This window comes from Protopterus annectens, chromosome 3.part0, assembly GCF_019279795.1.
Source record: "Protopterus annectens isolate FY-2018-M chromosome 3.part0, PAN1.0, whole genome shotgun sequence".
In the NCBI taxonomy this organism is placed as follows: Eukaryota; Metazoa; Chordata; order Ceratodontiformes; family Protopteridae; genus Protopterus; species Protopterus annectens.
In genome coordinates, this window is record NC_056731.1 from 493519686 (window position 1) to 493538665 (window position 18980).

At 38.5% G+C, this 18980-nt stretch overlaps 1 protein-coding gene across 1 annotated transcript in view; it reads right to left on the bottom strand.

The window, feature by feature from the left end:
• The window catches only part of LOC122796445 (beta-galactosidase-like), a 948601-nt gene that overhangs the window by 287674 nt on the left and 641947 nt on the right, over positions 1 to 18980 (bottom strand). The window contains exons 13-15 of the mRNA XM_044064920.1: positions 17654 to 17686; positions 15454 to 15480; positions 14553 to 14638 (exon numbers count right to left, since the gene is read on the bottom strand). Of these exons, the coding sequence (XP_043920855.1) occupies positions 14553 to 14638; positions 15454 to 15480; positions 17654 to 17686 (146 nt within the window). The remainder of the gene's footprint in view (positions 1 to 14552; positions 14639 to 15453; positions 15481 to 17653; positions 17687 to 18980) is intronic.

Genomic DNA, 18980 nt, shown 5'->3' on the forward strand with positions numbered 1-18980 from the left:
CCCAGACTGCAATGCCTATAGCATAACTCTCAACCTCTTAAAGGAAGAAATCTAGACAAAACCATAAATAAGGGACAAAGGCACAAAAATAGGGACACTTTTAAAGTATTTCTCTTACAAACTTAGAAAATTGATGGAACAGATTTTGCATTAGCATGAATTTTCTGAAGGGTATGAAGTCAAACTCAAATGTCTTATTTTCTGACTTCAAACTTCAATGATTTGCCAGAAAACCACAATTTTAATGAGAAACAGAAAAAATATGAGGCAAAAATCTGGGCAATCTGCAAAAATATATACGGTTGAAAGGTATGACTCCTAGTAAAACTTCAGATGTTCTTCGCATTGATCACTGCTGCACTAGCTGAAGGTACATGGGGGTTACATCCTGCAAAGCATACAACAGCCATCCAACTTCCAAAGGTTCAGGGCATCTACCACACAATAAGACAGGTTTGGGTACCAAGCCCTTAAGTAGTTTCCTGGCACTGAAGAGATCATTCCTCTGCAAGCTTTTGAAGATCAACGGTTGGCCTGTGCTGCTCCATTGCTGGACATACAAGTTCCCTTTGGGGAAATACCTTCCACATATTTTTAATGTTTAAATTTACTTTACTGTTTGGAAAAGTAAGTTTTTGGCTAAGAATGTGTTTTTGTTGACTGTAATGTGACATTACCTTTAAAACAGGAGTGCACTTTTGTGTCTGACAGTTTAAAAGTTGATTTAAAAATTCTAAGAGTTTTTTTTTTCTTCTAAGTTTTTTTTTTCTGTGGAAAAACTGTGTTTTAATTACTTTTGTGGGCTGGTAAAGTGAATTAGAGTGCTTTTTAGTGTGTTTTAGGAAAAAGTGACTTTATACTACATTTGAAACTATACTGGCTTGTGCTGCTTAGTTTCCCTGGGTAATAGGCACCATTGTTGACGGTCCGTCCCTCTTCCAGCCTCAAAAGAAAATGTCAACTGAGCAGCTTTTGCCACCACAGCAGGCTGGTAATTTGCCTTAGCTGCAGGTGGGTGACTGTGCTGGGGCCAAAACTGGTTCCACAGACCACTCATCTTTTTCCTCAGATCCCTCTGTTATTGCCCATACAGCCACTAAGTCCAGGGGTCAACCATGTCCTCTGTGGTTGTTGGGGTCCCCTCAGTGGGCAAGGGAGAGCCACTTTTCTCAGTACTGAAAAAAGGGAGAAGCTTGGAAGGTGCCTCCTCTTAACCAGAACTTTGTGCCTATCCCTGGGGAAGTTGAAGCCACTAAAACACCTGTCTTGACTTTCCTGTCAAAAAGAAACACATCTCCTGCTCCAGTTTCACTGGACAGGAGTAGTTTATTACGTCTTGCTCAAGGTATTGTACAGGCTATAGGCCCTTTTTATCGCATGGTTTCTAGTAAGAGAAAAAGGAATTCTTTTCGTGACAAGATTCAAGTTGAAGAGGAATGACGGGGCAGACAAAGGTATTCTTCTCAGAATTCTGATTCATACTCAGAGGAGAGCATATTATTTGTCTCCCCTGTTAAGGATTCTCTTTCTCAGAGTCTATTTTCAGAAACTGCCAGTGTTTTCAGTGCAAGAACACTAAGGTTTCTCAGTTCATCAGAAATACTATGAAATGTCACAAGTGGAATTCTCAGAAATTCCTCTCATCCCCTAAGGGTTGCTAACATTGGATGATACGTTTGCCATAGCCTGTGGTTTACCTGATTAGCCAATCTGCCGCACCTAAAAAAGTAAATAGACTGCACTAAGTTTCTCAGTGTTAAATTTCCGTAAACTCATTACTGACCTGACAGTTACATCTTTAGTCAATCCAGCTGCTGCTAAGCATTTTGCCAGTTCTAATCCTTCCCCCTTCTGACAAGGATGGTAACACAATTGATATGTTTAGGAAACAAGTGTAATGTTTTACAACTATTTAGACTTTTGAATTGCCAGCTTATATATTAAAGTATATTCTAACTGTAAAGTTTGAGGAAAGTTTTATCTGCAGTTCCTTCCTGAGAGGAAAAAACTGCGTTATGTGGTTTAGTTTCTTCTATTTCTCAGGTCACAACTACTACTACTTCTTTCGGCTGCTCCTATTAGGAGTCACCACAGCGGATCATCTGTTTCCATTTCTTCCTGTCCTCTGCATCTTGCTCTGTTACACCAACCATCTGCATGTCCTCTCTCACCACATCCATAAGCCTTATCTTAGGCCTTCGTCTTTTCCTCTTACCTGGCAGCTCCATCCTTACCATCCTTTTCCGAATATACCCAGCATCCCTCCTCAGCACATGTTCAAACCAATATAATGCTTTGTCTCCAAACCATCCAACCTGAGCTGACCCTCTAATATACCAATTCCTAATACTGTCCATCCTCATCACACTCAATGCAAATATTAACATCTTTAACTCTGCCACCTCCAGCTCCGACTCCTGCCTTTTTGTCAATGCCACCATCTCCAACTCAAACATAGCTGGTCTCACTACCCTCTTGTAGGCCTTCCCTTTCACTCTCACTGGAGAAGTCTGTCACAAAGCACTCCTGACACTCTTCTCCACCCTGTCTGTACTCTCTTCTTTACCTCTCTTCCACACTCACCATTACTCTGAACTGTTGATCCCAAGTATTGAAATTCATCCACCTTTGCCTACTCTACTCCCTGCATCCTCACCATTCCTCTAGCCTCTCATTCACACACATTCTGTCTTACTCATCCTGACCATCATTCCTCTCCTCTCTAAAGCATATGTCCACCTCTCCAGGGTCTCTTCAACCTGTTCCCTACTCTCACTACAGATCACAATGTCATCAGCAAAAATCATAGTTCACGGGGACTCTTGTCTGCTCTCGTCTGTCAACCTGTCCATCACCACTGCAAATAAAGGATTCAGAGCTGATCTTTGATGTAATCCCAGCTCCACCTTAAATGCATCCGTCACTCCTACTGCAGACCTCAACACTGTCAGGTCACTACTCACTGTTTGAATTATGTTTATGATTTATTGCATACCATATACAGATATGTTGCCACTGGTACTGTGTTGAGGAGGTTTGTCTGGCTGCATTCTCAGAACCTCCCAGATGTAAAAATGAGATTTTAAATTCACCTTTAGATAGAGATTTACTTCTTGGTCCTTCTGCTGCAGAGGTAATCAAAAACAGGATGGGGGGGGGGGGGGTAAGCTGATATAGGTAATCTGTTAGATTTTTTAGCACTCATAAATTTCCCAAGGATTTTCTACTGTCTTTTCCATTCAATTTTGGAAAGAAACAAAAACATTCTAAACAAAATGTTGGTAAGCAGACATTTAAAAAAGAAAGGCATGGAAGTTCAGCTGGAATCTCCCTGAACAAAGGACAGTCAGAGAAGTCAAAATTACTACGTAAAGGAATTTGTCCTCCCCACCTCTGGTATTTTCATATCCCTTCCAGAAAAGGCTGAATCTCCATTCCACTCTTTGGTAATAGATTGTTTCAGACAAATGGATACAAAGACTGATCAGGGTCACCAATGGCAGTGGATGGAAATCCTCCTTTTCCAGGGAATTATTCCATATCCACCAAACCAGATTCCTCTGCTCACTTCTGTCCTATGCACTTGCTTTCTCTGAGGGGTAATATTAACAGTTGCTCCTTCCCACTTGGGAAGGGGTTTTTATTCAAGAATGTTTCATGTGAAAGAAAATGCATGAAGACCAGTTCTGACCTTTGTTTCCAAAACCAATTTGCAAAAGTACCCAAGTTAAAACAATAAGTGAGGTCACTGAAAAAACAAATCAATAAAAAACAAAATGAAAACTCCAGCAAAGCTAGAACTTCCACTGAGTGACCTGCCAAAAACCTCTTGTATCAGAGATACATAGGATATATGCAAATTACCCTTATGAACATCAGGTGTTTCAGCTAATTGGGGATTCTGAATGCCCATGACTTGTTTCATGTTTTAATGGACATTTTCAGGCCAATAAAGCCAAACCGCAATTACTGTGGATATTTCAACCTTATAACCTCATCAGCACAGCACAAGCAAAGTGAATAAGCATAAGAAACACAGGGCTGTTATAAGGAGCTGATGTCCATTATCATTAGGGTCACTGTAAAATATCCCAAACAAACTAAAACAATAAGTGAGAAAGTCACTGAAAAACCAATCAGTAAAAACAAAATGAAAACTCCAGCAAAGCTAGAACTTCCACTAAGTGACCTCCCAAATCTCTTGTATCAGAGGCACATGGGATATATGCAAATGACCCTTATAAACATCAGGTGTTTCAGCTAAATGGCAATTCTGAATGCCTATGACCCTTATGAACATCAGGTGTTTCAGCTAATTGGTGATTCTGAATGCCCATGACTTGTTTAAAACGACGAAACAAGTGATGGGCATGTGGCAGAGCCATGGCCTTAAGCTGAACGCCAAAAATGTATAGTCATACCCTTTGGGAAAAACAGGTACCCACAAATTACCACATAGGTGGTAATCCATTAAGTACGGAAGAGGTAATCAGGGACCTAGGGACCCAGGTTGACAGTAACCTCTCATTTGACACTCACATTGCCAAAGTGGTTAGGAAGACCTTCTATATTGCCCACCTAATCATGAAGGGTTTCACATCTAGATCAAGAGAGGTCATTGTGCCCCTGTACTCTTCTCTTATCAGGCCAATGATTGAGTACAATGCCCCATTTGGGATGTATCTTACTCGACACCTGCAGCAGTTGGAAAGACCCCAAAAGTTCCTCACCAAGAGGATAAAGGGTCTTAAACATATGTCATATGCTGCCCGACTGAAAAAACTCCAGCTCTATTCAGTCGCATACCGCCTACTCAGAGGTGATCTGTGCCTGACGTACAAGGCCATGTCCAATCCGGAATTAATGGACATGCTCCACCTCAGAAAATCCAAATCCATCAGAGCCGTGAGAGCAAGAGACTTAAACCTCAACTCAGAAATAAATAGGACGTGCTGGAGGGACAGATTCATAACCCAGAGGCTCCCTACACTCTGGAACAGAATCCCTATCCATGTTAGGCAGAGCCCCTCACTAACTCTATTCAATAGAAATCTTGACGAGTGGATGGGAGATCGTAGGTTTAACCCGGGGGTCATCTCTGTGTCACTACTAGACAGAGGCACAGTAAACTAAACCCTAAATGGGCGTAGTATTCTCATCCTAAGGGGTGGTGAAAGCCACACACACTCTGGCTAGGCTTATAAATGCCCTAGGGCAGATAGCCTAGTACGAACCTATGAACCTAATATGCATATGCACAAGTATAAAAATACATGCATACATATAGACAGACACAGTTAAAATAAATCTAACCTGCTTAACTTAAGTTGCAACAAAGTACATGTCATTAATTCCAATAGTCATTAAAGCATGTCATGTCATTAATACATATCAGGAGAACGTGAAAAGTAACGTGTAAATAATATTGCTTTAAAGTAATTTGAAGTTAAAAATTAGACAGAATGAATCCTTGTTTCATAAACTAATCTCTAGTAATATGTAAGCACTTTTTAAATAATCCTCCAAGTGTTTTACATCTACGAACTTCATAACACTAGTACATATATAATCATTTTATTATAATGAATAACTTTAGCTTAAATCAGCCCCTTTCTACTCACCAAATAAAATAATACATCAGTTACTTCCTGTATTAGTGTGAAGCGTATGCAGACATCAAGTCCTTATAAGAGGATTTGCAAAGATTTTACCTTTTTGGAGGGGGCAAGTCAATATACATCTTGCCATTTAGTCCGAGGATAAGAAGGATACAAATCCTACCATTTAAAAGGGACCGTCGAGCTGAAGGAGACGTCATGCTACTAACACACAAAGACATCCAAAGATATCATTATAAAATAATAACAATATTATCATAAAAAAATGAAAGAACGCCTCCCAGTACTACAAATAAACATACACACTCAATTACTTTAACTGAAGCAGGCAATCAAACAAAGACACGGCAGTGAGACAACAGAAAAAAATAATAGTGTATCCATCACACAATTCCCCACAACCATTTGGAGAAACATAAGTAAAACTATAATCAAAAAGGCATAAAGACTATGGGAAGATCAAACTCAAAACTATTAGTACATACACTAGTTTAACAAAGTAAAGGGAAAAGACAGCAAAAGGAACACTTAGTATACAGTTATCAGTATATAGCTACTTAGTATCAGTGAAAGAAAAAATTAAACTAGTGCATTAATTGTAGTCAAAAACATATGTAAGCTAGAGACAATAAACAGATTTTTTTATCCTTTAGTATATATAGAATATAATGTAACTTTATACAGGATATAGACTATACGAATTTACAGAAAAAGCTAAGGCTAAAGGAACTAAATACTGTTAATAAAGTTATAGAATAATACAAGATGATAATAGCTAATATCAATCAATGGAAGCACAAGCTACAACCACAATACAATAAAGACTATATAACACTCACCCGTTGAACCATTTTCATTTTCCTTGACTACTGGGTCATGAAAAAATAATTTGTGAGACAAAAAAAAGGAATATAAATTCCTTGTTGTAAGAAATTATTTTTTGAGCTTCTTCTTGTGTTCTGTTTTCCAGGTGCTATTTTCAGTAATTCTCTTAAGGCTTGAACTAGCCCAGTCCATTTCGTCTATTTTTTCCAGTATTTTCTTAGATTTTATATATTTGATAGCTGTATCTAGTTCTTCAAATATCTTCAGACCATCTTGAAGGAAGATTCTCAACCTTGCAGGGAAAAGCAGGTGAGACTATTTGTGCTTTTTTAAGTTCTTTAAGTAATGGTAAAAAATTTTTCCTTTTTGTTATAACAGAAGTAGAGCAGTCATTATCAAAACATATGGTGTTATCTTTGTATTTGATAGGTGACATAGACCAAGCAGTTTTCAAAACTATTTCTTTATCATGAGTTGAAAGAAATTTAACTATGACTGATTTTGAGGAGTTGCTTTTGGCAGTTTTGGATGTAGATAAGGACCTGTGGGCTCTTTCTATACCAAAAGAAAGTGCTTCAGGTAGCTGTAAAATTTCTGGAATCCATGAGGTTAAAAATGTCTCCATTCTTCTAGACTGTCTGGTAACCCAAAGATTTTGTTATTTCGAGATCTATTTTCTAGATCTATTTTTGAATGAAGCAGGGTATTTTGCTTTAGAAGAAATTCTAAGTTATGTTCATTTTGTTGTATTCTACTATCCATGTCGTTTAGAGATGTTTCAATACCAGTAATTTGTTTCTTCTACTGCTTAAGGTCTTAATGTAAAGTCTCCATCTGGTGAGACATTTTCTTTAAAAGCATTTATTTTCATGTCCATTTTGTCAATTTTTGTTGATAGTTCCTGAATAGTTGTTAAGAGTTTGAAACTCTTTTTATTGCCGGGTCCTGATGAGAGGATTTTGTGAAGCTCATGTTGGTAGCAAATGCCAGAAGCTAGTCTCTTAATTTTTGACAGGAAAAATTTAAAAAACTTAAAAAATATTATAATACTAACTAGACTATTAGAAGAAACCAAATATATACAAAAAAATATTTAGTTAGTTAAAATAAAAAAAATCCTGTCATAAAAGATATGATAAGGTAGAGCTGAAAGTGCTACTAGTCAAGGGTCATCCTTGGCCACGCCCCCCAAGAACACTTCTTAGTCTCATGCAGTGTTCTGTTTTCCCATGACTAAGGTTCTATTCTTTCCCATCTTTTTATCAAGGTTCTAAGCCTGTCTTCATGGTCTTTCTTCCCATATTTGGTGGCCTGGATATTACAGCAACTTGAACAATAAGGGACAACCACCACCTAACAAGATCAACATGTAAATGGACCAAAGATAACCACTGATGGTAACTCACTTTTATGAATTTCTGCAATATGTCTTGTAACAAACATCCATACAAAAAATAGGGAAGCTGAAGAGATCCCTGACATTTCTCCAATCAAGACTTTGGTCAAACCCCAGAATATAACATCAACACTAGTAGAAGTAAAGTGTGTAAAATATTGATGCAAACAGCTTTGTATCAACAAGGTATAAGAAAGGCTAATTAAAAATGCTGATGTGCACTTACTAGCTTGAGCAAAGATAAAGGAGCCTGGTCCTGGAGTTAACAAAACTAAAAGAAAGTAGCAACAATTGAAAAAAAATAGAGGCGGATAGCCAGGAGACAAAATTTAAACATAAAATTCCCCATCAAGCAAGAAAACATCCTCAGACTGAATACAGAGTAGCAGAAATAACCCACAGAAAGACATAACCATAAATGCCCAAATAGCATTTTCATTGCATTTCTTCTCTCTTTTCTTAATTTCTCCACATCTTTTGGGTTTCTAGTATCATGATGGGAATGGACCCCTTTCCTAAGTCAAAGCACGATTAAAGTTCTTGAAATTGGTATTGTTTCAGTCTTTGATGTCAGCCAAAAGTGCTTTTCGGGGCAACCGCAATGCGCCCAGTAATGACTCCTGCAATTCGTACGGAGTTACATGGATTGGTAACATATTTAAATACAATTGTAGATTTTTTTTTTTTATAAAACCCATTGCTCCTACTACTATTGGAACTGTCTGGGTATCTTTCTTCCACATTGTTCTCGTTTCTGCCCGCATAGCCTGATATTTTATGACTCTGTGTCTTTCTGTACGCAAGACACTGTAGTCACTGGATGTGGCGATTTCAATGATCAATGCTATTCTTGTCTTCTTTTCTTGAACCACTATATCCGGTTTTCTAGCATCTCTCTTTTGAATGGTTGGTAATGGGTGGTCCCATTTGATATAAACTTCAGTATTTTCTATGAGGCTTTGTGGCTCATGTTTCCAGTGATTTTCAGCCACTTCAATACCATAATGTTTGCACAACCCCCGGTGCAACAATCTTGCCACATATTATGCCTGCCTTTCAGTATACAGTCCTTCTGCCATTAGTATGTCACAATGTGCAAGATGGTGTGCAACTGTTTACAATTCAGTTTTACAAAATCTACATTTGTCCGTTCCTCCCACAAGTAAGCCCACTACCTTAGGCTGCCAATATTAACCTTTCATCTCTTGGTTTGAATTCGCCTCTACTTAACCATTCCTGCATTCGTTTCTGAACAACATGAGGTTTTTCCAGAAGTTTTCTATACTTGCAACTATATTTATGCTTTTTCCACATTTCTTGCCTTCTCATCTGGACCTTCACCTTATATTCTTTCTTTTGTTTTTTATTCAGTTGCTGCCGGATTTTTATCCACTTCTGGTTTGATTTCCATTCCTGCTAGATGCCGATATGCTTCTGCTAAATTAACCAGAAATCATTTGGTGAGCATGAAGCATCCTTCTTGTTTTCCTGTCTAATTTATCCAACACGTTTTGGGACCAGTCAGTCACTCCAAAACTGTAAGTTAGGACAGGAAGAGCAAATTGATTTATACCTTGAATTTTGCTCTTAAATGTCAATGCTGTTTTTAGGATTAATTTATGTCTTCTGAAATATTCCTAAGTTTTATTTGCATTTGTTTGTGTTTTATTGTTGATCATTTATCAGTTCTCAAGTATTTAAAAACTCAGTTTTGCTCAAGTTCTTTTATATCAATTTCTTGTCCTAAACTGATGTTTTCCTGCTTTAAAGGTTGTTTTTGCAGATTTATCAAGACCAAATGACATTCTTATATCATCTGAAAAAATTTTGACAACTTGCAGTTGTGCTTTCAGTTCCTGATCTGATGAACTATGCAGTTTTAAATCGACAAAGTGAAGATGAGAGGTCTTTACACTTTGTTGTTTTCTAGGAGCCAAATTATAGCCATGACAGCTTAATGGGTTAAGGGCAAGGCAGAATAGCAATAGTGAGAGTCACCCTGGAATATCTCCCTTTGAATTTTTTCCCTGGGATAATAATTTGTCCTTTATCATAGCTTAATTGCAAAGAGATTTGACACTGTTTCATGGTCACTGTAATGTAACTATTCTTAAATCTCACAATAAAGCAGGTGACTCCTTATTTGCAAATACTGTTGGATCATACTGGAACAAACTTCCCGTAGAACTGACCAGCCTAAGCTCATCTCACCTTTTCAAAAAACAAATAAGAAATCATTTACAAACCCACTGGCTATGCCCATGCTCCAATCCTGACTGAGCTTCAGCAAAGAGCTTCAGCAAAGATTTCGCCTCTTTCCAGTCCCCTCCCTTTCACTTCCACTGATTATTCATTATCTCTGATTTATCTCTCTACTGACCAACCTTCATTTTTTTTCTTCCTTCTTTTCTTTTACACTTCCTATATCTTCCTGCCTCATGTTGTATCACTACCTTCTTGTCATCCTTTCTTCTCTTACTCACTTACAGATCACTTCGATGCTTATCTACTTCCCAAATATTAGTGCCCTGACACTATTTCTACTTTCTACATTGTACATAGTGTATTTTTGTTACTGACTCTCCATACGTCACTATTTTTCTCTATCCTCTTCTTTCCGTGACAGTCTCACTCTACAATTAATTTCTTTGTAATTTTGCCTTTCCATTGCTATCTCTTGTTCTACTGCCTCTGCATTTTTCTAAACTACATAATTACTGTTCCTTTATCTGCTCTCATGCTTTATACTTTTTGTTAAATTGTTTAATTTGTTTAATTGTTGTTTGCTTTTTGTGCTTGATTGATTGTTTTGATTTATTGATTGTTTTTTACTGTTTTGATTTATTGATTTATTGATTGTTTTTTACTGTAAGTTAATAGTATGTTAGTGGAGCTTTTCTCCTTGGGCCTCTGCTGAAAATGGACATGTATCCAGCCAGACTAGCCTGGTTAACAAATGTAAAATAAATAATAAATAAATGTAGTCGATCAGTGTAGGGTGCATCCTACATTTTTAGGCACTCTTATCTATGAATGTGGGATACTAACAAATGCTTTTTTGTAGTCAATCCATGCCATACTTAGATTCTTACCCTTTCTACAGTTCTCCACTACGACTTTAACAACAAATGGTCCTTTGTTCCGTATGACTTTCTTTTATTGTGCTTTTGTTCTCCTGCCATAATTGAGTTTTCTTCTAAATGACTATAAACTCTGTTGGCATCAGTTCCCATGTATAGTTTTATATGTTGTTGGAAGGCAAGTTATTGGTCTATAATTTTTAGGGTAGCTTGCAGGTTCACTCTTAAGTAGGAGCATTGTTTTTCCTGTTAACCAGGTTGGTCTCTGTTCGGGATGTGCATATAAATAGTTCTTAAACATGGCTAAATCTTCGTGCAAATATGTTGATACTTTCAGCCAAAAATTAAGTACTGCATCTGGGCCTGGGGTTTTCTGGTTAGAAGCTTTTCTTAACTTTGTTTCAATCTCTCTGGCTGTTACTTCATCCCATTTCATATCCTGTACCTTTGAACCCCTTATTCTTTAACTTCTATCCATTTAGCATCTTTGTTATGTTCCACAGGATCTTCATAGATATTTCTCCAAAATGCATCTATTTCTTTTTTTGATGGTCTTTCAATTCCTTTCACCTTATTTCCCAATTCTCTATAAAACTTTTTTGGATCATCAATAAATTGCTTATTTCATACTTTTCCTTTATATTTTCATAGCTTTTAAGTGTTTCCGCCTGTGCTGACATTTTTATTTGCAATAGTGCATGACAGATCCTGATCTGTTCTAATGTTGTGCATTGCTTTTATCACATCTATTTTTCTCAGTATTTTGTTAATCTATGCCCTCGTCTATAATCTTCTAGCAGTGACACTTCTTGTCTTAGCTGCTTTATAGTTTTCTCAATTCAATATTTCCATGATGGTATTCAATTTCTCCCCTTCCTTTCCCTCACTACCCAGTGTTCTTGTGGTAGAACTTTCTTCATTATTAATTTAGCTGCAAAGTAATATATCCTGTTTACTTCTCTTATCACATGGGTCTCTATGAAGAGTCCTAATTACGGTGTTCATTTGTTTTATCAAACTTCTGACTTTTTGGGTTTTATTAACCTTCTGCAGTCTTTTCTTTCATTGAGCTTGATATATCTGTCTATTAAATCAAGCAATTCTCTTAGCTCATTTTCTTCTTCCAAACTAAGGGCACAGCCCTTGTTTTCCAATTCCTGTGGGTATAATATAGAAGATTCTATAGCATCTTCCTGTGGCACATTCTCTTCAACTTCATCCCTTGCCATCCGTAGCTCTATCATATGGGAACTCACTGGCCTATCACTTCTCAACATTGACCGCATCAGAGTTTACAGTTTCCTGTTCCTTCCCTTGCTGTCTAGCTTCAAGTGAATGTTTAAACTGGTTTCCTGTGGAAGGCTCCAAATTATCTTCAAATGGCACCGGTTTCCTGTAGAAGGCTCCAAATTATCTTCAAATGGCACCTGACCAATTGCTTCCTGTTCCACCGATTTGCCCTTAATTTGGATATCTATTACTCTTATCCTGTTGTGGTGCTTTCTGAATTACATTTTCTACACTGAATCCTTCACTTTGCAGGTACTCCATGACCTCAGTTTCTATTCCTTTAACTTCTCCATTACTAATCTCCTTTTCCTCTTTGTCTTATTTTTTGTATAGTAAAGTTGTCCATGTCTGGATTCCTTTGCCTGTATTTCTCTTCAGATATCTTTGGTGCTGCTCTTTTTGTATTGGCTAGTTTTGCTTTCTCCTTTACATAAATGTTACACCATATTAAATCTCTTTTTCTTTCCCATGTTTATACGTCTTCTTCAGATGTTTCCCGCTGTTTCTCCCTACTTTTGGGACTCCCTCCATTCTGCTGTGATGTAACCTGTAACCTACTGGGATTGGGCACTTTTTTACCCTGGGTATTGTGCATTCAGCTACCGTTTTTAGTTTTTAACCTACTTCTGTCCAAGATATATGCTATATAAACAGTCTATATATCAGTGTCACCTTGGTGAGATTTTGGAAAAACATGGTCCACCTTGTGAAGGTACTCACCAAGACCTGAGGATGAATTCAGTTTCAGCACTGCTACTCTCCTTTGGTTGCTGACTTTTCATCTCTCCATTCGGACCTCTCATTTAGATTTATTCTCTGTGGTATTAAAAAAATTATATTCCCATGAAACTCAGTGGCAAAGGTATGAAACTGGCAGTCTGCTGGCGCACAAGTATAAGAATGCATAGTCACCAGGTTAAACTGTTATAGCAGCTAGAGCGAGTTTACAAAAAAAATTCCAAGGCACAAAGCAAAAGAGGAGGATAAGAAAAGAGGACTCAAAAGAATTTGATGCAGAAGAAAATTGTAAACTTTTCTTTAGCTGAATAAACAATGATTTTTTTTTTTTTTGCATAAAAGACTGCATACCATATCCATGTGTTCTGGAGGTGAACTACCATCTGTGCATATTATTTACAAAACAAGCAAAGGTCATACAAATTGCTCTATGCAGTACAACACCTAAAGGCTTAAGCTTTAAAAGTGTGACAAAAGATGTCTCAAAAATATGTATTTTTTCCTACAAGATGTATGACCGCTTTTAAAGCGGTCACAACTTTCTAACATTGTTCTGTGGTGGTTGCTGTGTGCACTTTAGCAAAAGACCAGAGCAGAACAGCTTTGAAAGATGCATAACATACAGAATTATGATTGGGCCTGTAATCATAACTAGCTTACTATGTGTTTAAAACATGAATGCACAGAAATACACCTTGAGTACAAAGCTCGAGAGGTGAATGCAAGTATCCATGTTGTGAACAATTAAAAGATTATGATCACGGACTTGATCATAAATCTTTGTAGTGTATGGAACTTTATTTGCGCCACATAGTAATACTTACAAAAATGACACTGTAGGAGCATGTGTTCTGCTATCTTTGAAAGAAGGTAAACACTTTGCATTGCCAGACAGACAGCAGCACACCTCTGTTTCTTTGCTGAAGAATTGTGGTTAAGTTCAGAAACAATGGGATGGGCAAAATCAAAATCCGGGACAGTTTATCAATATTGCACTTATTCACTTAAAATTTAAAAAGAACAATAGATTTTGCATCAATATGCTTTTTCTGAAAAAATAATTACTCTAATGTCTGATATTACTGACAATGTGCAATCCTTAGTGATTTACCTGAAAAAACAAAAAAACACGAGGGACCAAGTAAAACCGAGAAATACAGGGACAGTTGAGAGGCACTGAGAGCAGACAAATATATTTTACCTTCTGCTACTGTTCTATGCTGGCTGGCACTGTCTGCTTGTTAGCCCATAGCACAAGACCTGATAACAGCACTAATTGTTAAGCAAACCCCTAACTTCTGTAATGATAAAGTCTCATGCTAGGAAGCTGTTAACACATTCATCATCCCCCAAACATCACTGTACACACTGTGTTCCATACATTACAAAACTTGTTATGCACTTCTCTGTGCTTACTTCAGAGGTAATCATCACATGCCATGCTTTACAAAACTGTAACCCCATTATACACTTTCAGCTGACTGTTGTCTATCTGAATCAACATAACTTTCAGCACATTTATGCTCTATAGCTCATTAAACCAGCAGAACACTTCCATGTTTGTGTGCTTTTGTAACACATTTACTTTTAAGAACTTTTAATTACCTGGTTCAGTTGAACAAAGTTTAAAGGATAAACACTCTTCACTGGTCCTGAGGGACACAGTACATCAAGCATCTCAGACAGAATGTGTTGCTGTAATAAAACAAGACATGATTAAAGAAAAATATCTAAATTCATTAAATATTTCACATTTTCTCTAAACAAATCAGTGACAGGAGAAAGTGCCAGTTGTAATTGATTATGTCTTCTTTCTTAAAGCAATAAACAGGAAATTTAGGCTGCAGAACTGGATAGAGACTTGAAATAAGAACATGGTGCCTTTGAAAAGTTCTAGGACAAAGGGAAATGGGGGACAAAACACATTCTACTCTATAGTAACTGAACACTACATATTCACACCAGACCAGATCTCCTAATCAGTTTACTGTTAATTTCTTACACATGAGCTGTATGTTAGACAAACTAGGGTTCAAAGGGAACTAAACGTTTACAGTGAGGCACTCAGCTGATATAGGAACTGCACAAGTATGGTTGCACAAAAGAATGTCAAGTGAAAATGTCTCAAGTAATGATACTGTCTTATTTTACCTAAAAGACTCATTACTGTCTTATCTAAACATGTATGTACATAAAGAAATGTTACACTCTAAATAATGCCTTCTAGAAAGTGAAAGAAAAAAGAAAGTGGATGATTAGAAGTGTAGGCTAAGGGGAAGATGGGTGTTCACCAGTCTGCCTGGAGACTACCTGTCTGATTGGTGACAGTACTGAAAAGGAATTCTGATGACAGCATAAAATTCAACCAGGTGAGTTTTAAACTGCAACAGGCAGGATTATTTTTTAATACTGTATCTCCACTGCTTGCCACTCACTGTAACTCCTACCATTACCCAACCACTATTCACACTTATATTGAAGAACCAAAGGCGGCCCTGCATGGAATGGATCTTGTTCTCTTTTAAAGCACCAACTACAAAATATTTTCCATTTGGCAAAGTAACATTTCCTAGTACAAATTTTCTAGCCTCTAATACTTGCTGCATGCCCTTAAGAAAAAGGTTACTAAATGGGATCAAAAAACTATCATCCAGAGAGTCAGGTAGTGTTTTTGAAAGTGGTGGTGCATTAGGGATCTATCCTATCCTATGTGAGCAACTCCACTCTGAGGATGTTTTTCGTAAATGCCCCTGGTCATGTGAATGAAAAGGGAGAAAGTACAGTTGTGTACCTACCATAAATGTAGATGTTCGAGTGTATTCACTGTTGCAGTCATTATGCTTGGGTTATCCTGCTGGCAGGCTACCCGCAGTCGGCCAGAATTCGAAAGTCTACGTCTGGCGTCGGTTGCTGTCGCCTCTTCCCTGACATCAGTGCGCCAGGGGTATAAAAGATACAGCAGATGCCATTTTCTTCAGTTTTTCTTACCCCAGATGTCAGGTGCCCCCAAATAGGTAGGCTAAAAAATTAAGTACAGAAAAGTCCCAGCAAAGAAAAGGGGGATGGTGGGTGGGTAACCTGGACTGCAACAGTGAATACACTCGAACATCTGCATTTATGGTAGGTACACAACTGTACTATGTTCATCATGTTTCACTGTTGCAGTCATTACGCTTGGGTTGAATCCTAAAGCTGAGGTTGGGTGGCTGGGCCTAAATAGGATAAGGAGAGGCTACAAGGCCCTGCAGAACTGCAGTGGCAATGCCTGCTCTGGATTTAAAGTAGAGAGGTAAGTGGTAGTGCTTGGTGAAAGTGTGCAGTGAACTCCAGGTTGCAGCCTCTAAAATGTCTTTTTTTGGTACTCCTCTGAAGTAGGCTGCTGAAGTGGCTGCTGCTCTGGTTGAATGTGGCCTAATGCCCTTAGGCACTGATTTGCCATGTTGTAAATAGCAGAAATGAATGCAGTGTCCTATCCATTTTGAAATAGTCTGCTTTGAGATAGGCTTTCCTTGTGATCCTGCAGCATAAGCTACAAACAGTTGCTCAGTTTTTTCTGAAAGCTTTTGTTTTGTTCAAATAGAAGCATAGCTGTCTGTGTATGTCCAAAGCGTGCAGAAGTCTCTCCCCTTTATTCTGGGGATTTGGATAAAATGTTGGCAAATGAATGGTTTGGTTAAGAGCCACACTGGATACTACCTTTGGCATAAATGTTGAGTTTGTCCTTAGAGAAACCCTGTCCTGATGAAAAATGATGAAAGGTTCCACTGTCATTAATGCCTGTAACTCTGAGACTCTTCTTGCTGAAGTTATTGCTAGGAGCAGAGCAGTTTTCCATGATAAGAATTTTATATCAGCTGTATTGGCTGGCTCAAAAGGAGGCAGTGTGAGCTTTTGTAAAACAAAATTGAGGTCCCATGTAGGTACTGGTGCTCTCCTTGGGGGTCTTATGTTTTTTGCCCCTCTGAGGTACTGTCTTAGTAGTGGCTGAGAGAAAATAGGAGGTTCCGTATTGTAATGAGCTGAAATGGCAGAGGCATGGATCTTAATTGATGAGAAGGATAGGCCTTTGTCCAGCATCTCAATTAGGTATTGTAAAATCTTGGGTATATTTGGAACAAGTGGTTAGAGTCCTTGTGCCTGGTTCCAAGCACAGAATCTCTTCCATTTTTCTGCATAAGACTTCCTAGTGCTAGGCCTCCTGGCTTCTAAAATGACATCCATAACAGCTTTAGAGAGAGGTGTGGTCTGAGTGGCTATATTATCTGCCATGCAGCCAGATTTAAGGTTCTGAGTTGACTGTGCAGAATCTGACTGTTTTGTTGAGTCAGAAGATGAGGAATTTGAGGTAAAGCCCAGGCTGGGCCTTGAGACAAGCTCTTTAGGATTGGGTACCAGTGCTGGCATGGCCAGTCTGGGGCAATCAGAATCATTTTTGGCTGCTCTTGTCTGACTTTTAGGAGCACCTTGGGAAGAAGAGGCAGTGGAGGAAAGGCATAAACTGTCAGTGTTTTCCAGCTGAATGATAGAGCATCCACTTTCCATGCTTGTGAGTGATAAGTTCTTGTGCAGAATCTCTGTAGTTGGCAGCTGTGATGGGAGGCAAAAAGATCTATGTCTGGGCGTCCCCATTTCCTTGTTATGCTGAAGACCTGTGGATTTAATTTCCATTCATGAGGATCCATGAGATTTCTGCTTAGTTCGTCTGCCAGAGTATTTTTCTGTCCTGGCAGGAATTGTGCCTGCAGATGTACTTGATAGGTCAGTGCTGTGTTCCACAATGTCATGGCTTGCCTGCAGAGGGGGTAGGAATGTGTGCCCCCTTGCTTGTTTATGTACCACAACTGTGGTATTGTCCGTCTTTAGTAATAGTTGTCCTGGATGTAGAAGATCCTTGAAGGCTGTCAGGGCATGCTGTACAGCCAGCATCTCTTTTTGATTGATGTGAAGATGCATTTGTTCCTTGGATTTTCTGATTGGGACATGCAGGTATGCCCTCCTTGAGGTCCAAAGTAACTAGTCAAGCCTTCTTGCCCAGCATGGGTAGAAGTTGCTGCAGTGTTAACATTTTGAATTTTGGAACATCCAGGAAAGTATTTAGGATTGACAGGTCCAGTATTGGTCTCCAGGCTTTGTCCTTTCTGGGTACCAGGAAAAGTCTTGAGTAAATTCCTTGTCCCTGTTCTTGCTGTGGTACTCTTAATAGCTCTCATGTCCATGAGAGCAGAAATTTGTTTTTGTGGCAGGTCTGGCATACCTTTTGATTTTGGAAGGGTGTGAAAGTGGAACCTGTAACCCTGAGAAACAATATTCAGTACCCATTTGTCCTGGGTGATCATGTGCCAATTTTGAGAGAAAAGTGCTAGCTTCCCCCCTAAGGGTGCTGCCAAAAGGTAAGTGCTTGGCATTAGTAAAGGGAAGTCATTGGGACTGTTTCCTATAAGGTTGTGATTTGTCTTCTCCTCCTTTGGGGGCTGAAGCACCCCATTGTTTAGGTCTGTATGAGCCTTGGGGCTGAGATCTGCCTCTTGGGCGTCTGTATCTGCCCTTTTTGTGGCCTGTCTGACACCGGAAAGGACCAATTTTTAGAAGGCCAGTTTCTGCTAAATCTAGGTGGCTGAACCTGCAAGAAATCCTTTACTGTCTGCATTGATTTTGCTTTATCCTCCATTTTCTTTAACACCTCTATCATGCTGTAGTGGAGTATCCAATAATTTTACTTTAACATGATCAGGTAAACTTTGTTCTTTTAACCAAGCATGCCTTCGAATGACAGAGCCTGTAACTGCGGCTCTGCGAGAAGCCTCTAATGAATCAAAACCACATTGCAGAGTATGCTTTCCCACTTGTTCAGCTGCATGCAATAAATCCTGCATTTCCTTATTGTCAGGACATTCTGAGTTTGTAAGCATTTTCTGTTTTAACAAAGACATTAGGTATTGTTGATATTTAAGCATGTGAAACTGGCAGTTTAAAGCCCTTACAGCTAAAGTAGCAGAAGTGTAAACTTTTTTCCCCTATCTATCCAGAGCTCTG